This window comes from Sylvia atricapilla, chromosome 6 (assembly GCF_009819655.1).
Source record: "Sylvia atricapilla isolate bSylAtr1 chromosome 6, bSylAtr1.pri, whole genome shotgun sequence".
Lineage (NCBI taxonomy): Eukaryota > Metazoa > Chordata > Aves > Passeriformes > Sylviidae > Sylvia > Sylvia atricapilla.
Window position 1 is genome coordinate 10796076 of NC_089145.1, and position 17779 is coordinate 10813854.

The following is a 17779-nucleotide window of genomic DNA, read 5'->3' on the forward strand; positions in this document are numbered from 1 at the left end:
GATCAGGCAGGATTTGATCGCACTCTAAGTCAGAGCTGATGGGATTAAAGTCATAGACAGGAAGTCAGCACTGGTTGCATATTTGTGGCCTGGAGTAATAATTGAATTTTTCTAGAAAAAATAGTCCCAATGCTTTTTAAAAATTTTAAATATTGGACACAAGCTGTTAGCAAAGTGTGACTCATCAGTGACAGTGGACTTTGGTGTGTACTGTTAATGTCACAAAAACAAACAAATTTTTGCTTCTGGGTTAGGAAAAGGTTTTAGTTTACCATTAGTAATACCGTTGGAATTTTGTTTAAAATTGAAACAATATAAATAAAATGTATTTATCCATGAAGATAAAAGAATTTTTCCATGTTTTCATGGTACGAATGAGCCGTGCTTATTTGGTATGTGGTCACTTCTTCTGTGGATGAAGTGGAAATGTAGTATTCCTTGGTCCAGCGGAAAAGAGGTCTTGTTCTACGTGTGGGAAGAAAGGACAAGCGGAAAGGGACGTATTTTAATCATGTTTTCCTTTTATTAACTCACGGAGGAAGACAATTTGAGGGTTGCACAACTGCCGTTGTCAGATCCGCAGGGTTTGGATTCCCTGTTCCATTCTGGGTGGCTGCCAAGGTGGCAGGATGTGGTGAGCCCCACGCGGCGCTGCTGGGAGGCTCAGAGTGCAGCCGGGCAGGATCAGTGGCAGGCACGATGCCTTGGGAAGGCTGGCCTCAAACAGAGACTGGACAGAGCTACTGAACAAAGGAGATATTTATTGAAAAGCCTTTCAGGGTACATCTTGGGCAGGACAAGAGCCTGGACAGGGCTACACCCAAGGGCGGACCAAGAATAGTCACAAAATGGACGACCAGTCACGAGGTCTTACATTTTTATAAGTTTTGGTCCATTTGCATATTGGGGTTTAATTGTCCAGTTACAGCTTCAGGTTGTGAGGTCTCATCCTTCTTGTTTCTCTCTTCAATCTCTTGTTTCTCTTCAGTCCACTGTTGTTTGTGCTTTTGGGCCTGAAAGTTGTCCTTGGTCTCCAGCAGGAAAAGGATTTGTTTTGTCTCCCTACTCTGTGAAGAGAACTTAGTAAAATTCACTTAATTCACTTTAAAATTCACTTAATATGAGGCTCAGAACTGCACCCCTAGGCAGCACAGAATCTGAAATACATGAAAGCTAAAACTTGAGGGGTCAGGCACCAGTTCCAGCCTGTCCTGGACAACACCACAGGGAGCAAAAGCTGGTCCCCACTGCCAGCCCAAGCAGCGACCACCTCTCCATCTGCCCTCCCTTTGCTGTTAAGCTGATGTTCCACACTCTTCCTTGCATCTCTCAACCACTGCATGGTAGACACACTTGAGTTCCTCTCTGAACCTGGTTGTGCAGATTGTTGTAAAATTTTCTACCCCTCAGGGATCTTTTCCAAAATTTTGTGATTGCAATTTTACGAAACTGTATATGATCATCTCTGCTCCCGTACCTTTCTGAGTGTATTCTACCGCATTGCATAATCCACAGTAACACACTTGCAAATTTTTTTTTGTTTGGCATTCAGAAGTGTTTGAATGAAGGAAGTGGCATAATAAAAATATACTATTCTGAGTAGTTTTCTCTATGTCAATATTATGAATGGGCTTCCACATTTATAGGCAAGCCTTTCTTTGAGTTGCAGTTTTCAGAGCAGTATTATTTTTTCAGAATCACAGGTGTTGAAATTTCTGAGTCGGTTGTTTTGAATGGTTTGATGTATGCATGGAGAGTGCTGATCTAGTTTAGGCAAAAATAACCCAAATGCAACAGAATATCTCACTTTAGATGTTAAGAAGTGTTTGGATGTATTACATTAAAATTGACATTTGTCTTTTAGCAAGATGTACTGGAGACTGCTTTATAATTTTTATGTGACTAGATTATGTAATTCTTGGGAGGGAGAGAGGGAAAAACTGATGTTTTTAGTATTATTATTATTTTTTAAATGCTTCTAAGCCACAAAATTTCAAATAAAATTGCAGTTGGATACTGATGAAAATATTTTTGTAGAGCTTGAAATGGAATGAGAGAAATGAGTCTACAGCTTTGCAGACTGGGGCTGTGTGAAATCCTTACGATGTGGCGTCATTGGGCTCTTCATCTGCATGGATGCCCATTTTTCATTTGTACTTCATGTTCCTGTACCTTTGTTGAGAATGATATAGAATTGCATAAAATAGGAGAATTTTTTAGAGTTTTTAAAAGAGGAAAATTTAGTGTAAATCATTTAACTTAAAACCTTCAAATGTAGTTCAGAACATTTATTCAGGTCATCTTAGGAATTATCCTGGCAGAATTTTTGTGAGGAAAAGGATTTTAGTCCAGGGGCTTTTTTTTTTATTATTATCTTCAAGGTGAATACAAAATTGTGAGTGAAGTAAAAATTTGAATTAATAAGAATATGTGAACCTGGAAGTATTTCATGTTAATGTACCAATACAAATAATTGAAATGTCTTCCATAGTGAAATATGCATGTTGTTTTGCATAGCACCGTAATAAAATGGAAGTAATTTCATGAGTGTATACTTTCCTAGCTGAAATGGATTACCAAGTTTCAGTGACAATTATGGCAGATATTCAGTGGAAGAAATTCTTTATTCCTTGAAATTCCTGGAAGAATGACTGCTCGACTCCAGAGCTGGTTGGGTGTAGGAGGGATTCCCAGTTTCATGGGTGAAGGTTTTCTCTGAAGATTGGAGGTACTCATGAAATTCAGAATAGTTTATAATATTTTAATCATTATCATGACCTCTCCTTCCAAGAGAGACCCAATTCAAGGTTAATTATGTAGCAGAAGCTTCGTCATTTGAAATGTGCTATTTGCTGTGTAGCAGCAGCTACGAAGTCACAAGGAAGATACCCCATGAAAGGCTGATGTGAAAAATCTATCATGATGGTGAAGAGATGACTGCATTTTTTGTCTTTGTCAGGCAGATTTATTTTACAGTTAGTGTCAGCTGGAATCAGTGGAATATGGATCCACCTATACTGTGGAAAACAGTGGAATAATTTGATACTAACATTATCTCTGTTACTTTATAACAATATTACATTAGTGTTTATTTCAGAATTTGTATGAATACCAGGAAATTGCATGAAGCTATTGGATGATGCAGTTAATTTAGAAAAGAAAATTTAGTGCGATTTTTTTTACATTTAACGTGAGTTTTGATTTTAATCTTCAATTTCTGCACAACTGTGGTTGTCACAAGTAATTCTCATAATCACCAGCATGCTTTTAGCCTCCTGGAAGGGTAGGAAGACTTTCTGTAATGTGTTAGCTTTCTACACTGAAATATTTTCTTTCTTGCACCTAGTTATTATACTTCCTTCTAAATCTTTCTGTCCTCCTCTGGTGTGCTTGGATTAAAATCACTTCTGCTTTAAAATTCTTCACTCTTGAATTGCTGGCTTTAATTTAGGAAACTCCCATCGTGAAAGACTTCCTTTATTGTCTTGGCAAGGAGTTTTGTCTGCTTCCATTAATTTTCTTTCTGTATCTCTGTCCTGCCAGTTCTGATACTATCTTAGTCTATGGAAATGTTTTTGTGACTGAAATAGTATTAAGTAACATTATTTTTAGTACTAAAATTGTTTTATTTATTCATTCTCAGAATGCTAATCCCTTTAATATAGAAATACATGAAATTGCCTGTTTAAAAAGAACATGGTTGAATCATGTAATGGATAATAGGGAAGAAGCTGAACCACAGAAGAATATTTACAGCATTATCAAGTGTGTACATGAGCATTATTTGCATTCCTGGAAAGTCCACGAGCCTTAATTGTGGACCAGAATTGCTGGTGTTGCTTTTGTACAAAAGAACAGAAAAATGAAAATACTTACCCTCAAGAGCTTACAATGTGTATTTGAAGTAAGTAATACTTGAAGCCAGACAGTTTGAAGCATTGGAAGGAAGCTGTGGAGTCATCATTATTGTTCATGATTCATGACAGTCATCATTATTCATAATAGTCATCATTACTGTTGGTGATTCTGTGCACCAGTAGGTTAATTAGGGCTGAATTTTTTATAGACATGACCTAAAAGGAGGATTTTATTGACTTTTGAGAGAGGATAATGTGGTTGCTTGGCAGGTGCTTATGAATATGAGTAGGGTCATAGAAGAGCATTTTTAAGGCAATGGTCAAAGTTCTGTCATTATTTCCAAACACTGCTCCAGTCAAAAGTTTTTATTACATCCATTAAAAGTTCTTTTCACATAAATATTACACTTCAGTAAATTATTTTTGTAAAAGCAAAAATACTTTTCAAGTTAAAACAGGAATCTGAGGATTCTTGTTGGTTATGATTGAGTGGTTTTGCAGTATCCTTTGCAAACACAGGGACGCAACTGTCGCCTCTGATCCTTAAGAGTTTAGCTTGTGCACTTTGCTTCTGAATGGATACATAATACATGCCAGTAGAATACATTTTTTGTCTTTGCAACAGAGAATTTCTCACTTCCAGAACTATGTGGGGGAAAAAGAAATTAAACAGGAAAGTATAATACAACATATATTAGGTTAGCATATTAATAGGAGAGACTAACTAGAAGAGAATGGTTTTAACATGTGTCTTTACAAGAAATTTAAGAAATTAATTACTGTAGTCACTTTGCTCTGTTAAAGAATCCGGCTTTCCCAGAATGATAACATCATGGATAACATAACTTAGTAATCTGTAATTTCTTTCCTTAGTGGTTTGTGGAAGGAAATTCTTCATTAGGAAGAAAAAAAGGAAATTCCCTCCAATTAAAATAAGACGTAATGATGATTTTTGTAGTAAATTTCTGTCACTGAGGAACTGATCCATTATTGCCTAGAATAAGGAGAAAGCTTTCTGTTGCGTTTCCACTATATTGGATCACATCATTTATAAGTGATTGCACTTGAGCTTGTTTTGTAGGAATGATACGTAACTCTGGTTTAACAATTTAGTTTAGTTATAGCCCATCTCTTTACGTTGTTACTTCTAGGGGGGATTACAGTGTTACAGAAATTCTGATTCACTTGGAATTTTCGCCATGAAAGAATTTCTGGTGGCTTAATTGAAATCTAGTAAATCTTCTGACCTTAAAGTGAAGGAATGTAAATGAAGTAACCGAGTCCCCCATGCGTTTTCCATATGTGTAAGTTCAGCTTCGCCTCCTCGTCGCTGTGTCCTTATCCCAGTAGAATGGATCTTTCTGCATGAAAACACAATTTCCTTCATTGAGCTCCGTTTCATCGTAGCATTGTTATCCCTCATGATCTGAGCAGTGTTATTTTATGTTTCCATGAAAGAGCAAATGCTTGCAGATGGTTAAGGAGAGAAGTAGCTGATGTATTTGTGTGTTTTGCCTGCTTCTGTGTGAATGTCTCAGTTGTCATCCTAGGTAGCTTATTGACAACTTGAACTCTGACTGAAGAATTGAGGTGTTAAAACTGCTTTTCTTCCTTACACATCCAAGTGATTTAAGCCCATAATTAGAGTTTATATCTCCTACTCTTGTTTTCATCCATGTCCCTGTATTTTTTTCCATTTGCTGTTTCTAAACCCTTCATGACAGTACCTGCAGTTGGAATTCTTGGTAGGATGCTCTTCTTGGCTTCCTCTGATTCATCACGGCTCTCTCAACGTGCAAATACCACATCAGCTTGTTGTCATGAGTTCTTTACACTGTGCCACTAAGAACTCACAGGGCAGGTGTGTGACTCTCCTCTTCCTCATGCACTGCACATGCCAAAACTGCATCTTACCATTTGGCAGAGCTGTTCCTGACGGCATCCTGCTCTGTAAGGCACTTCCATTCAGCACCTCCACAGTCATTGTCTTTGGTGGCCAAACTGGATTTTCTTTAATCTCTCAAATGGTTGAGCTCAGAGTGCAAGTTTTATTGCCTTTTCCATACTTTCAGAATTCTGCATAATCTTGAGGTTCCTGATTTTGTCCATCTTCTTTCTTTCACCTGAACCATGTAGTATACATGTATTTTGTATTGCCAAGATGAGATCTATTACTGTTAAAATTTTATGAATGTGCAATTTATATTCTGTGTTATACTCTTACATCTTTCAAATTTGCTCATCCTCTTCTTGAGGGCTACTTGAGGACTATTATTTTAATAATATCCTTCAGATAAGGGAATGTTGTATGTTGAGAGAAATTCAGAAATTATTTGACCAGCAAAGGCAGAAATTGCTGTCATAGAAGAAGGAAATAGTAATTAAAGAACTACTAGGATGAAGTGACAGAAGAACGTAAAGTAGTTACTTTACTACCCCCTTGGGGGATCACTTAGATGCTCTGTTTAGCTGGGCTTTATGTGACATATTAGGTCATCAATAATTGTAAGAACCACTATTTGAATATAGATAAAACCCATAAACTTGTGAGATTTACAGGGTTTATTTCTTTCTGAGCACAGACCTGGATAACATCGTTCTTGCTGTGGGTTGTTTTTGTGGGTGGAGGTAACGCCACCATTCCAGTGCACTCACAGGTGCACACTCACTGCTGAATCACCCGATCCAAAGGGATTCCGTGATTATTTTTTTTAGGAGATTTTCAAAATAACTCTGTCAAAGTTTAAAAAACTCTTCAGATGGATTCAACGCTTCAACTGAGAATTTGTCAAGTCTATATCTTAACTAATGGATTTAACCCACCAAAACTTTGTTGTGTTGTATAAAGGAAGAAAAATCAAACTATTTCTCATCCACTTCGCAGAGTTTAACCTTATTTAGAACTGTGAAGTTCTGGTATGAAAATGTCTTCTCTCTTTTTTATGGGATCTGAATATATGTAATTTTAGATTATTTTGGTTTCGTTTCTTTCTTTGTATAACAGAACTTTTTCAATCTCTTCTTATCTCTATGGACAAAGAAGTATGTTATTATGTGTATTGTTTAATGTTTCAGGGAACTTTGTATTAGCTTATATCTATCTTGATAAATCTGTGTAGAAATCTGAGGTGGCTTTAAGTTATGTCTAGTAAATTACACATGACCTTCAGGAATCTAGGATTAGAGACCATGAGTAATTAGATGTTTAAGTGACTTTTGCCAGAAAATGTATACAGTAAATAAAGCTCCATCCAGAATTACATCCCATTTTTGCAAAATTCTAGAATTCTATTGCCCTCTGCTGGTTTAGTGCACCTGGTCGTGATTTGGTAGAACTGAATTAGGAGTGAATTGACCTTCCTTTTATTTTTCATGGTGAAATAATTGTAGGTAAACAGTGTAATGGACCACTTTACTACTGACTTTATTTTGAAATAGTCGTCAGTCTTGAATCTGGCTCGGTGGCTTTCTGAAAGCTGGAGAGGAGACAAATTGCTTTCTTTTTTGTTGATGAGATTTTCAGCTTGGAGATGAAGCTCAATTTAGCACTTTACCTTTTCTTTTCTAAAGAGTAAAATAGAAATTAATAGAAGTTTTGCAGTTCTTCCTTCATGCCTTATGACATTTCTCTACATCTGTGTGCCCTATACATGTGGGTATAATTTTATACTTTAGACCAAATAGGAAAGCTATTAATTGAATTGAATTTTTTGACTGATATTATCCATGCAGCACACAGTCAGACTTGAAGACATATTCCTACACAATTATACTTGGTGAGTTTGTGCATGTAATGGCTTTAAAGTGAAAAAGAGTAGATTAAGAATAGATAGTAAGAAGTTGTTTATTGCAAGGGTGATGAGACATGAGGGAGGGTTGCCCAGAGAAGCTGTGGCTGCTCCATCCCTGGAAGTGTTGAAGGCCAGGCTGGATGGGGCTCTGAGCAGCCTGGTCTGGTGGAGGTGTCCCTCCTATGGCCGGGGTGTTGGAGCTGGATGATCTTCTAGGCGCCTCCCAAGCCAGGCCATCTGTGACACGTGCACACACTGTGATGCAGTGTTATCTGCAAAGTAGGATGTAGGTAAGACTCAGTCGTGTGGTCAGTCAGTAAAGTTTGATCCTGGGGCACAGCTTTGAAGTCTTTTTGAGTTAACCAAGATGTGTGTGGGCACAGCACAGATGTGACTGCAGGACTGGCTCCTAGAACATGTTTCCGTGCTGAATTCAGTTTGCATCCCTCGGGCAGGGGCAGCTGTTGCCTGCAGTAACTGGTACCAGCTCAGGATGTGCAATAGGTGCTGACTGACTGGATGTTTGTCTGAGCAGCTCTTTCAGTTAGCACTGCCACTAGAGACCTGATGGTCTCAAAGCCTGCACGTGCAGGTTCCAGGGATAACTGCAACCAGCAGAGGAGAGGAAGAGCTTTGGCATGCAAAGGTGCTGCAGTAGCTTCCACAGAGGGGTCGGATGGATAACCCACAGCCATTGATTCCTCAAGGGGCTGAGGAGGAAGCTACTCCTCAGGCAGCACCCTCCTTCTCACTTGCTCTGCTTCATTCTCTCAGCAAATGCATCCAAACCAGTAACCCACGTTGTCAGTGGAGACAGAAATACATTTTATTTCTGAAGTAAATAAAATGGATTTCTTTAAAAAATAGTGCACTCTTAAGTTTGCCCCTTTATTTCCATAACTGAGAGACACACAGCAAAATCCTGTGAGAAGAGAGCGGTTAGGTATATTAATGCTTTGGGTTTTACTCTTTTTAGTTTGAAAATAATTTTTCAATTTCACAATCAATAGCTGGATCCTCTGCTTTGCTGTAATAAACTTCCATCTTTAAGCTTTTGTGTTGTAAAGAGTAGTAACTGCTGAGTGACCAGTACAACACATGCTGTTCTTTATCAGAAAGAAGCAATCTAGATAATTTAGTGTTACAGAGACATTGTTTGAGGGTCTGGACCCCACAGCAAGTTTGGGAGTCTTGGAACTGGTGCATATTTTTTTACTGAGCTGCAAATACAGTTCTCACCATCAGAAGTATCCAGTGTCAGGAAACAGGGGAAAAATACTAGGCAGGTGTTATCCAGTACCTCTCAGTAAAGTGGGAATAATGGAAAGATAATTCCTGAATTCAGGAAATTGCCTGTATAGTCATACATAGCAGATCCCAAACCAACCTTGTGTTTTCACAAACTGTAGTATGTAATTAATTATTTCACAAACTGTAGTATGTAATTAATTATTTTGATAGGGTAAGGACTGTTTCACACAGAATTTGGGAAGGGAGCGTTCAGGGGTTTTTAAGTTTCATTTATCTAATTAAAGGACACAGTGTCCTTTGCAGAAGTTAACTGATCTTCTGTTGTTTGTTACAATTTACACCTCAATGCTCTTTCTGTCATACTGACAGCTTTAGAATAAGGACTTCATCAGTTCAGAACTACTTTTATTATTTTCTTCTGGGGTCTCTTTTAACCTGTCAGTCCCTAAATCCTCCCTTATAAGTAGGAAATTCTTTTGCTGCCTCCTGCATTCATTCTGTCTGGCAGGAGTGAGTTATTGGGGCAGAGAGAAAAAGCACAAATATCAGTGTAGTTTATGTGGAGAGATAGGTGAAGATATGGTTTTTATATGTAGCATTTCTTGATGGAAAACACCAAACTTCTGCTCTATTTAAACTGGAGAAATTCTGAGCAAGTTCTTTTGAATGCAGCAGTAACCATTGGGGCCCTTTTTGATGTGTTAGATGAGTTTCCATTCTAGGGAAATGGGCTGACTAAGCACTCCTCTGTGTAGGGAATATAGAGACTACAAACTGCATGGAATGCTTATATTTGTACCAAGAGTATTTTTAGTCCATGAATTTAGACTGCAAGAGGAACAACAGGGTGCTTCTTGAGGCTGGTATTCTTACTGCTTCTTTTACAAACAAACCAACCCAAACAAGCAGAGAATCCAAAACGATTTTGCCCAAAATAACTGGCAGAGCCAGGAACTGCAAGTCCTGATTTTGATTCTGTGCTCTGGCCACTATCAGGTTTTGCCATTTGTTTCAACACATGCAGGTGATGAGAAGGATAATATTTATGATCACTGAGCTTTTTTTGATGTGCTTTCTTTCATGCTTTTGTAAACAAACTTGTTTTATTTGGTCTAGGAGTTACTGTCAGTGTTGATTTGTGTTGTTATGTTTGAACATAAATCTCCATTGTTTAAAAATAATGTTTTGTACTTGGCTGTTAAATTACGAGCACAGGGAGAGAACCTGAAAACCCCTCAGCTTTCCTGTCATGTTTGTCCCGTGTGAAAATCATTTATTTCATTTTTATTTCTTTAGACGCAGGGTAAGGAGCTTAAACTTCTTTTTGAGCTTGTGTCAAAGATCACCTCTTTCTACTCAGTTTATACAGTAGCCTGATTTGGGTTGAGGCATCGAAGGCAACTGTAGAGGTTGATGGTCAATTCACTCTTTTGTGTGCATTTACTGCCCAAATTGATGTGGGTTATCCCTACCAACTAGCTAGGCTTAAACAGACTTTCCTTTCTCCTTTTGTTTTTTCTTCCCCTTTTCCCTTACCCCCTCTTCTTGACATTCACACCCCCTTTTTGCAGATCTGTTGTGACTGGGAATTCAGTCCCAGTGGAAAAAAAATAAAAATAAAGTAAAAGTCATGACATGGCTTTAGCACTCACCTTTACTTTTACTATGTCGTCCATATTTTTATTCCATAGTTTACCCATCATCCCTGTTCCTCTGTAATGCAGGTTTTGTACATCTGGATTTTGAGGTAGGTCAGTGATTGGGCCAGATCAAGCTGTGGGCCCTGTGGTGTGTCTTCTGTATGATTAGGTTTTTTCAAGGGGATGTCCAGCAATCCCTACAAAGATCAGTAGGGACACTGTTTGTGCTGACCTGTTCTGGGATTTAACACTGGATCAAGCGTGGGAGATCAGTTATCATTTCCTGTCATCTGCCATAAGCTGCACCACAACTGAAACTTGGGCGTCTGTTAAACAAACCAGCTATATCTGCTCTTTCAGTCTGAATTGAATAAACAAAGTCACATTTCACGTTATTTGGATAGATGTTAAGAGATTTCTTAGCAGATTACCGAGAAATCTTGATGAAATTCTGCATGATCAAATTAAAATTATACTGCTCACTTTTAGATGGCTAAGCGCAAGAAGGCACTTGAGTTGGGTAAATTTTGTTAGCATGTCACACAGCATTTCCTCAGATGCAGAATTTTCAAGAACCTTTGATAAGGAATAAGTACATGGCACATGATCAGGACTTTCAGTTCATGTTGTTCTTGGAAGAGCATAGTGAGGAAAACACAGTTTGAAGAATTGCAAAACTGGAAATCTGTAAAGCAGGCTGCAAAATTTTTGTTTGTAATTTCCTATCCTCCCATTTGAATGCCCAAGTGCCAGCTAGGGAACTATTATAAGTACTAGCTGTTCTGTACAATTCTACAGTTACAAATATCAAATGGAGTAGTATTCATGCTCTCCAGGAAAGTGGTTCAGAACATAATCACTAAAGTAAAATCTGAGTTCTAAGATAGAGTGTGTGTTTCAGGTGTGGGTAGCATTGTGAGTGATAACCATTAAATGAGGCAGCCAATAAGGTACTTTATTCTTCTGTTCTGCTGCAGAAATAATCACAAGCACAGATTTAGATGACCTGCTGCTTTGCTCCATGCAGTATACAACATTGTTTTGTGGTCTTACTTTTTCAAAAAGTAAGAACATGTGATAAGGGTTTCCATTCTTTATGATTCAAGTCACTGAAATAAATTTCCTTTCTTTTTATGTGGTTATCAAGAATATTAAACAACTCCCTGGGAAACTAGTGCAACCTAAATAAATAGATGTACTTGAAAAAAAAAATGCTTCATTCATAATGACTAATGCTGTAACAATTCTGGGTTTGTTTGAGACTTTACGGTGATCCAGACCCTTGTGACTTCAAAGAACATACCCAAATTAGCACTCTTTCAGGAATTGGATTTGGGTCATACAGTTCAGTAAATAACACTGAAGATAACGATTTATCTAATCTTCTGCTGTTGCAACAAATACAGTTTATTGGAAGGACTCAGTTGACACTTCCTACTACTTTAAATTTCATTACTACAGTTGTAAATAAAATGAGAAATAATTTTCATCTGTTTGAATGCTTATTTCTATGTTGTGCGACTAGGTTATTAAAAATACTGTGGTTTGTTGGCAAGGAAGATGTTGTATATTACAAATGTGTTCTGTTATTGTTATCACAAAATTCTTACCTCAGTTCTCAGTTTTCTACTCTGAATCAAGAAAATTGGTTGCCATGCACTGGCATTAGACTTGTATACAACCTCCCTGTGTGTTAATTTCTTGAATGGCACAAAAATGGAGATAATTTCTCCATCCCATATTGCAGTACAGAAGTTGATATATTTCATATTTCAGTCCATGCTATGAATCATATATATATATACATACATATATATATATATATATGTATATGTATATGTGTTAGTTCTGAAGTCATGGCCTTTAAAAGAAATTGAATAATAGGACTGATTTGTCAACCTTGCACATTTTTTGCTTGCAGAAATTAGCACCTGGGGTTAGTCAGTTTGCTTACACCTGTGTACAAGATCATCCTATCTGGACTAACCAACAGTTTTGGGAAACAACCTTCTATAGCAACGTGCAAAATCAAGTTCGCTCCCTCTACCTGACAGCCAAAGATGACAACCATGCAGTACAGTTCAAACAAAAGGTATGAAAATATATTAAAGTACTAACATAATATTTTATTCACATATTAATTGTCTCCTAGTTACAGAGAGTTAAGTTATGGTTTTTCCAATTTTATGGGCTTCTCTTACATTTTCTCCTGTGTTAGACAGTATACAATAACATGAGAAATTAGAGAAATTTAAATTTATCTGCAAAGCATTAGAATTTGATGTAAGCTCAACCTAGTGTGGAAAAAGCATTTGCAAGATACCTAGTCATTCATTAATTTAATATCAGGCTTTAGGTCACTAATATCAGCTGCCAGATTCCTTTATTCTACTTTGACTGTGTGCCAGTCAAAGTTCTACCTAGTTTGCTTTAAGCCAATGCTGGAATTGGAGTCCAGGATATAAAAACATGAATGTTTCAGCTGGTCTGGAAACTATTTATATAAAAGCTTCCTTCACCTGAACATCCTAGGAATTTGGAGAATATTGCCAGCACTGAGCCATGAGCTGCATGTTATTTCTCAATCTGATTTATGCTTGTTCTTATTTGAGCTAAGTGGATAAGCTGAGGGGAGCAGCTATGTTCAAGTCAGTAAACCACTCTGAAGAAACATGGAAGATCAGATGGCATAAAAAAGACCTTAAAATGATGTTGTTTAGATCTCCCCACATTGTGCTACTGGTGCATTTCGGTAAACTGCTCTCAAAGCTTAGTTCCCATAATCATAACTCTCCTTAAACCCTACTGAGGGTAGTTATTTGCTGGTTTTTTTTAATATATATTAATACATAATTTAAATTACTGAAGAAGCTTAATTAGCAATTGAATAAATAAAGCTTTGTCTAAGCATTGTTTTTTTTAAGTTGTAGCTTTATCATTTCTTCTGTGTCTTTATATTTCTTTCTCTGTGTCTTCCAGGAGAAAACTCCTGCAGACCAGGATAAGACAGCAATGGACCTGGCTGCTGAGCAGCTGAGATTGTGGCCAACCCTTAATAAACAGACGCAGCAGGAGCTAGTGCAGAATGAGGAGAGCACAGTTTTCAGCCAGGCCATTCATTTTGCCAACCTCATGGTCTACCTGCTGGTGCCACTGGATACAAGTAAGAACAAGCTGCTGAGAACATCAGCTACTGGGGACTGGGAGAGTGGAAGCAACAGCATTGTCACAAACAGGTGGGTACCCAAGGCCAGTGCTCATCTGGCAGGATGGGCCACGGCTTGCAAAATGGCTGTGCTCTAAACAGCAGTGTGTTTCTGCATCTTGACTTCCCTTCAGGCTCACTGGTTAAGGAGAGTAGAAGTCTAACATGATGTCCTTTCAAATAACAGAACTTTTGTCTGAAGTGATTTACTGCCATTTAAAGGAACATTGTGTTGTCCCAGTAAGAATTTTTAATCCAGTAATGCAGATGTTGAAGACAAACGTGGAGTTTGGTGAGAAGGAAAACAGAAGCCCCAAACTCACTTGGTTATTTTTTATATGACTTAAATAAACCACTGTATGAACCTAAAATCAAGAAAGCATTTGTATAGCATCTATAAAATCAGCATTTCTGTGCAACAGCTGCAAAGGAGGAAAGGCAGTGAGGTCACAAAAAGCAAGAGGGCTAAACCACAATGGCAAAGGTTAAATTACTAAGGAAGCAGTAGGAGTATAACACCAGTTCCATTCATTCAATAGCATGCAAATCCAGGACATTTCGTAACCAGTCTTCCTCCCTTTTTGTTTATTGTCTTCATTATCACCTCTCTGTACAAATTCTCACTTGATAAAATTATAGAACACTATGTGAGAACACTGGCATCAAGTAAAAGACTATCAGGATGAAACTCCCCATGGAGTTGCTAATTTCTGCTGACTACACACCTCTAATCTCAGGCTCTGTAGCCTGCTTGTGGTGTATGTTGCAATCTATGAATTTGGCCACTAATATTATTATGGGAGGTATTTTTAGACATTCAAAGTACATTTCCCACTGAATTACTTGCGTATCTAAGGCACAAAAAAATTCTTATGATCTATTTAGCTTTTGATTGCTTTGCTCTGCAACCTAAATTTACATTTAATGTATCTTTCTTTATATAACTGGATATTTGCTTACCACAGTTTGCAAATGCTTTACTTGACTTTATGAAGAGAAAACATAGAGCTCTTAAAAAGCTGGTTTTTCTCTTCTGGGCTTATCTGTGCTGGACTCATGGAGAGAAAATTGTCCTGTGTCATCATTTATGAAGTTTTGGCAGTGAAAGTACAATGTTACTGTGGTACCACCATATGCTTTTAGGAAGGTTTGTAACTAGAAAAAATCCCCACAGCTTGTCAGCGTGTATCCAAGTGTCGTATGTGCATCACCAGGTGAATTGCTCACACTTGTTACTGCTTTTCTTTCTGCCTTCAGCATTGCAGGCAGTGTTGCAGAGAGTTATGACACTGAGAGTGGGTTTGAGGACTCGGAGAACAATGATGTTGCAAACGCAGTCGTGCGCTTCATCACCAGATTTATTGACAAGGTTTGCACAGAGAGTGGAGTCACACAGGATCACATCAAGGGTCTGCACTGCATGATACCAGGTAGGAATTGTCACAAAAAGGTGCTCTAGGGTCTTTTTTTTTCCTTTTCTTAATAAACAAACGCACTTTCTAATTTGAGTTGCCTTCAAATAAGTTAGAGTGTTAGATTTCTTTTCCAGGTTGTAATTGCCATTGAATCTCAGATAATTTTTTTCCTGATGTCAAAACTGGAGAATTTCAGAGCCATCAGAGTTTTAATTACAGGGCAGCTTTCTCTTTCACATTGTGTGAGGCTTCTTTTATGGTGTTGCTGTTCTCCAGGCATTGTAGCAATGCACATAGAGACTCTGGAGGCTGTCCATCGGGAGAGCAGGAGGCTTCCACCAATACAGAAGGCAAGTGTTATGAAACATATTTGTATTCTTTGCGAGTATTAGAATCATAAAATCTAGTCATCTCTTTTTTCCCTCTCATAATGTTATGAGGAAATATCAAAACATTAAAAGAAAATTTCCAGCAGTGATAAATAAGGTGCTTGGCTTTGGTCTCATGAAATATGAAACCAGTAGAGCCAGACTTCTGATCATAAACAAGCTGTTGCATGCCCACTGCTTTTTGAGACCCATTTCTCTTTGTTGAGTCCAAACTCTGTCTACCCTCTTTGGACTCACTCTCATAACAATTTTGTTTTTAAGCTTTTAAAACCAAATATTATTACTAGCCCGAGGTATAACACTGATTTACACTTACACTTCCATTTATTTTGCATCAGCCCAAAATTCTACAGCCAACTTTACTGCCAGGAGAGGAATTTGTATGTGAAGGTCTCCGTGTGCTGCTGGATCCTGATGGCAGAGAGGAAGCCACAGGAGGACTGCTTGGAGGTCCTCATATCCTCCCTGCTGAAGGAGCTTTGTTCCTTACCACTTACAGAATTATATTTAAAGGCACTCCTCATGACCAGCTGGGTAAGAAATGCCAAATCTGAGTGATAATTGTGGTTCTTCAGATAGGCAGGATTTTGAGCTGGCCTCTCCACCTATTCAAGCATCAACATCATTAAACAGTTTTTTTCAGACACTGGAAGCAAGTGAAAGGAAAAATACTCATGAGTTGGTATTCTACCTAAAATTATTGCTTGGAAATAACTGTATTTTCTTAATATGTCAGCTCTTCTGAATGATCATTTTTTCATGATTTAACATGTGCCATTTCTAAGCAGATTGTCAGAAGTATAAGTATATTGTGGAAGTTCATGATCATATGTAAACATATCAAAGTATATAATTTCTGTTTATAAATTACATATTGCATTATGAAATCCGAATAAACTTGAAATTGTTTCTTTAGCCTCTACTGACTTAGGTTTTAGGGCTGCATTTCCATTATGTAGAAAGACTCAGAAGGAAGGAGAATGTTTTTCTAATCATCACAGCTGAAACAGAGTTGAAATTCCGATTACAAATGATGGTTTAGCACTTTGCCAACTTTTCAGGTATTTTGCCTGAAATTAATCCATCTGTTCTGTCATGTTCATATTGCTTTGTACTTATTCACTCCTGTTTACTGCAGTAACAGTGTGAGCAGAGCAGAGCTGGCTGTGTGATCTGACAAGTGTCTGTGTGTTGTATCCTCAGTTGGGGAGCAGACCGTGATCCGCAGCTTTCCTATCGCCTCCGTGACCAAGGAGAAGAAGATCAGTATCCAGAACCAGCTGCAGCAGAGCATGCAGGAAGGGCTGCAGATCAGTTCAGCCACTTTTCAGGTAAAAGGAAGTTTTGTGAAAATTTATGTGGCTGCAGTCAGCTCATAATATTTACGAGCAGCACTCTGCCCTGGTATTCGTGAGGAGTCCGGTTTTCTGCCCTGTAAGGTCAACAGACAAGGCAGAACTCACAGAAACCCTGGCATTTCTTGGCCCACTTGGTATTTACAGAGGGTTGCTATTTTCACCTTGGATTTCTTTCACTGCTCTCCTCACCTATTTTGGAACCAGAAAAGGGCTGGTTTGGGTCCAGAATCCCTTCATGTAAGTAGAGGCCTAGGGAGGCTAGTCAGAACCTGCTGTCTCTCTCCCCCAGCTACATGGAATCAATATGGAAAAGCTCTGAGTATTGCTTTCTTACCAAGGTTTGTCACTTCACTGGCTTTCTGTTAAGATCCATGCCAGAAAGTCCTGGGATGTCACACATGGAAACTGCACTTCCAGGAATCTTCAGGGTAAAACCAATGAGTCTCTATATGACAGGCACAAATCTTGGAATTTTCTGTAGGATCCCCCCCATAAGTGCATTCAACAAAAGTGTGTATTGTAGGGCAGTTGATAGAGGTGGCCTTGTAAAAATTAGGAATCCTGAAATCTTTCCTGAATTTTCCTTCTTGGTTTTGATCTTAACTGTGGTCAAATCCTGAGAGATCAAAAGCTGCAAGCAAAGAATTTTATATTATGGACTGAAAGTAGATGCAGTGCTTAAGATATGAAATACTTTGCTGGGTTGACTGACTGCAGAAGCATATTTTCATTGAGAGCAATAACTCCAACATTTGAAAACAAAATAGCACTTTACTAGTTCCTTACAATAATGAACATTATTTAGCTAATCATCCTTCAGTATCATCTTCAAAAGCACAAAATTAGGAATGCAAATGAGTAAAACAAGCAAAA

At 38.0% G+C, this 17779-nt stretch overlaps 1 protein-coding gene across 1 annotated transcript in view; it reads left to right on the forward strand.

Annotated features, from left to right (window-relative positions):
- Positions 1 to 17779, forward strand: part of SBF2 (SET binding factor 2) — a 230777-nt gene that overhangs the window by 169422 nt on the left and 43576 nt on the right. The window contains exons 18-23 of the mRNA XM_066320756.1: positions 12461 to 12631; positions 13519 to 13775; positions 15002 to 15174; positions 15436 to 15509; positions 15887 to 16082; positions 16752 to 16879. Coding sequence (XP_066176853.1) covers positions 12461 to 12631; positions 13519 to 13775; positions 15002 to 15174; positions 15436 to 15509; positions 15887 to 16082; positions 16752 to 16879 — 999 coding nt within the window. The remainder of the gene's footprint in view (positions 1 to 12460; positions 12632 to 13518; positions 13776 to 15001; positions 15175 to 15435; positions 15510 to 15886; positions 16083 to 16751; positions 16880 to 17779) is intronic.